We start from the raw sequence: 904 nt of genomic DNA on the forward strand, positions 1-904 counted from the left end.
TGGGTGTGACACTGGGGATGTGGGGGTGACATCGGGACGTGGGGGTGCCGTGGGGACATGGGGTGTGACACGGGGACGGGGGGAGTGACACGGGGACATGGGGCACCCTGAGCCCACGGCGTGCACGGGGAGGGCGACCGCCTGTGCCCCCCGCGCCCCCCCCGCCCCCCGCCCATGGCAGCCCCATGGGACAGCCAGAGCCGTCCCCGGTCCCCAACGCCCCCACAGCTCCTGGATACATGCGGGGACCCCCCCACCCCCCCATACACCCCCCCCCACACCCCCTCACCCCCCCATACACCCCCCCCACACCCCCCAAACCCCAACAAAACCCAGCGGGGCACAGCGTTTATTTCCCACCCCCCCTCGCCCAACACAAGGGGGACACACACACACACCCCAACACGACGCCACTTTGGGGACCCCCCCCCAAGGTCACAGCCAGGCCGGGGGGGGGCTGCGGGCTGCCAGCAGGCCGAGGGGCAGCAGCAGCAGCGGGGCGGGGGGCGCGGGGCGGGGGGCGGCGGCGTAGAAGCGAGCCACCTCGGCGTTGGGGTTGCCCAGCACGGGGTCGAACCAGAGCTGGATGCAGCGGCCGCTGCCCCGCCGCTGGGCGCTGGCGGCGTAGGAGTGGGACCAGATCTGCTCGCACAGGTCGGCCGGCCGGGGGAACACGAACTTGAACTTCTGGCACATGGCGCCGCGGGGACACTGGTTGGTGCCTGGGGGGGGGGATCGGGGGGGATCGGGGGGGATCGGGGGGCAATGGGGGCACGGGGTGGGCGCTGTGGTGGAGAGGTTGAGCCACCGGGGACCTGCTGGGAGCGGCGCTGGGGTGGGGGTGGGGGGTGGGATGACAGCGCGCCCCTCTGCAACATGTGAGACCCTTGGGACCCCCAGCCCC

At 73.2% G+C, this 904-nt stretch overlaps 1 protein-coding gene across 1 annotated transcript; it reads right to left on the bottom strand.

Annotated features, from left to right (window-relative positions):
* Positions 1–435: 435 nt before the first annotated feature.
* LOC118159370 (folate receptor alpha-like) lies at positions 436–785 on the bottom strand (the record flags this gene model as incomplete). The annotated part of the gene is made up of 1 exon (XM_035313963.1): positions 436–785. A coding segment is annotated over one exon (350 nt), but the record flags the coding sequence as incomplete, so codon positions are not given.
* Positions 786–904: the final 119 nt, after the last annotated feature.

The sequence above is a fragment of the Oxyura jamaicensis genome, unplaced genomic scaffold (genome assembly GCF_011077185.1).
Source record: "Oxyura jamaicensis isolate SHBP4307 breed ruddy duck unplaced genomic scaffold, BPBGC_Ojam_1.0 oxyUn_random_OJ69963, whole genome shotgun sequence".
Classification (NCBI taxonomy): domain Eukaryota; kingdom Metazoa; phylum Chordata; class Aves; order Anseriformes; family Anatidae; genus Oxyura; species Oxyura jamaicensis.